Here is a 1,951-nt window from a genome sequence, read left to right on the forward strand (position 1 = left end):
GCCATTGGCGGGGGGCGCCGGCGGGCGGGTGGGAGGGCAGTGCTCCTGCCCATTACTTCTCCTGAACCTGGGTGCAGACATCGGGCACGTGGACTTCCTGGAAAAGGTGCACGGCCTGGCGGAGAGGCCCTACGTCATCGCCGGCTTGCACTTTGACCAGGTCACCCCTGGGCAGCTGGGCGTGGGGCTTCTGGGGCTGGGGTTGGGTACAGGTGGCCGTGGAGGGGGTGGGCCCCGGGTGTGACAAAGGGAGATGGGCCGGGGCCTATTCCTGCAGCGGGGCTTCCCCGTGCTGGTGGGCACCCCAGGGGACCGCTGGAGGGTGCCTGCTGACCTGTCCCCGCTTTGGCCTTAGGAGGTCAACCAGTACAAGGGGAAGAACTATCCCATCATGAACCTGCACGAGCGGACGCTGAGCGTGCTGGCCTGCCGGGTGAGCACCGGGCTGGCTGGCTGGGCGTGCGCAGGGGGACGGCCCGCCACGCCGCCTCCCCAAGCCTCCTCCTCCACATTGGCAGCCTTGGCTGGCCTTTCAGGCCATCTCCCACCACCCACCAGCCTGGCGGGGTCCCGGCTAACCAGCTGTGCCCCCTGTCCCCACAGTACGTGTCGGAAGTAGTGATCGGAGCCCCATACGCGGTCACAGCAGAGCTCCTGGACCATTTCAAGGTGGGGTCCCGGTGGCCTGCGCTCCAGGGAGGGCTGGGCTGAGGTGGCTCCCTGGGGAGGGCGCCTCTCAGGGCGGAGTGCCACAGGGCGGTGCTGGGAGGGCTCCCTGACCCCGGACCCCTCCACAGGTAGAGCTGGTGTGTCACGGGAAGACGGAAATCATTCCTGACAAAGATGGCTCTGACCCGTACCAGGTGGGTGTGCTGGGCCAGGCTCCAGGGCTGGTCTGGGAAGCGGTCTCAGGAGGCAGGGTGCTGGTGAGCAGGAGGAACCACCCCACTCCTCACTTAACCGCCCTGCCAAGGCCACCTTCTTTCAGTGGGGACCCCTGGACCAGGGCGGCTGAGCAGTCTGGGGGGCCGGAGGGGTGCCCTCATCTCCCCTCTGCCCTGCCTCCAGGAGCCCAAGAGAAGGGGCATCTTCTGTCATGTCGACAGCAGGAACAATCTCACCACGGACCTCATCGTCCAGCGCATCATCAAGAACAGGTGAGGGCTGCACCGGGCGGCGGGGCACACAGAGCCCAGAGGCGCCGGGCCGGGCACACAGCTCCCCCATCCTGGCCCGCAGGCTGGCGTACGAGGCCCGGAACCAGAAGAAGGAGGCCAAGGAGCTGGCCTTCCTGGAGGCCGCGAGGCAGCAGGGGGCGCGGCCCGAGAGGGAGCGCGACTGTGACCTCTGACGGAGCCGGCCGGTCGCCAGGAGCCCTCGAGTGCGGCCCTCCCCTGCTCTGCTCCCCGCACCTCCAGTCTGGCTTGTGTCGGCTCCTGCGATCGTCACCGAGGCTGCAGTGTCCCCCGTCTGACCGGCCTGGCCCGCAGGGCCCCAGGCTGCAGCAGGCCTCGTGGCCTTTCTCCTAAGCTGCGCAGAGGGCGTCGGGCAGCGGGCAGGCGGGGCGAGCACAGGGCACCACCGACCCCAGGGGCGCCACCCTGAGTGCGGGGAGACCCAGCTTCCATCCTGCTGGCCCTGCCGCTGCTCCCCGACCCGCCCCCAGGGGTCCTGCGTACTCAAGACCCCACTTCCTGCCCACCCAGGTCGGCAGGAGCCTCGGGAACAGACTGGCGGGGCCCCCTCCTGCTGTCCCCGAAGATTCTCGATTTTGTACATAACTGGCTGGCGTGCAACCAATAAATGTGGCGGGAGGCCCTCTGTTAGCTGTCAGCCCTCAGGGCGGAACCAGGGGACCCACCCCCTCAGCGCCCTCCCACCGCCCACCCAACAGAGAGGGAGCCCCCAGATCCAGGCCCCTGAACCCCTTGGGCCTGGGGTCTGTCCCCAT

The 1,951-nt window shown here is 68.5% G+C and overlaps 1 protein-coding gene across 1 annotated transcript in view; it reads left to right on the forward strand.

Annotated features, from left to right (window-relative positions):
- The window catches only part of PCYT2 (phosphate cytidylyltransferase 2, ethanolamine), a 14,502-nt gene extending 12,669 nt beyond the window's left edge, over positions 1 to 1,833 (forward strand). The window contains exons 6-10 of the mRNA XM_023538605.1: positions 356 to 433; positions 604 to 669; positions 798 to 863; positions 1,069 to 1,157; positions 1,240 to 1,833. Coding sequence (XP_023394373.1) covers positions 356 to 433; positions 604 to 669; positions 798 to 863; positions 1,069 to 1,157; positions 1,240 to 1,351 — 411 coding nt within the window. The 3' untranslated portion in view covers positions 1,352 to 1,833. The remainder of the gene's footprint in view (positions 1 to 355; positions 434 to 603; positions 670 to 797; positions 864 to 1,068; positions 1,158 to 1,239) is intronic.
- Positions 1,834 to 1,951: the final 118 nt, after the last annotated feature.

The sequence above is a fragment of the Pteropus vampyrus genome, unplaced genomic scaffold (genome assembly GCF_000151845.1).
Source record: "Pteropus vampyrus isolate Shadow unplaced genomic scaffold, Pvam_2.0 Scaffold227, whole genome shotgun sequence".
NCBI lineage: Eukaryota > Metazoa > Chordata > Mammalia > Chiroptera > Pteropodidae > Pteropus > Pteropus vampyrus.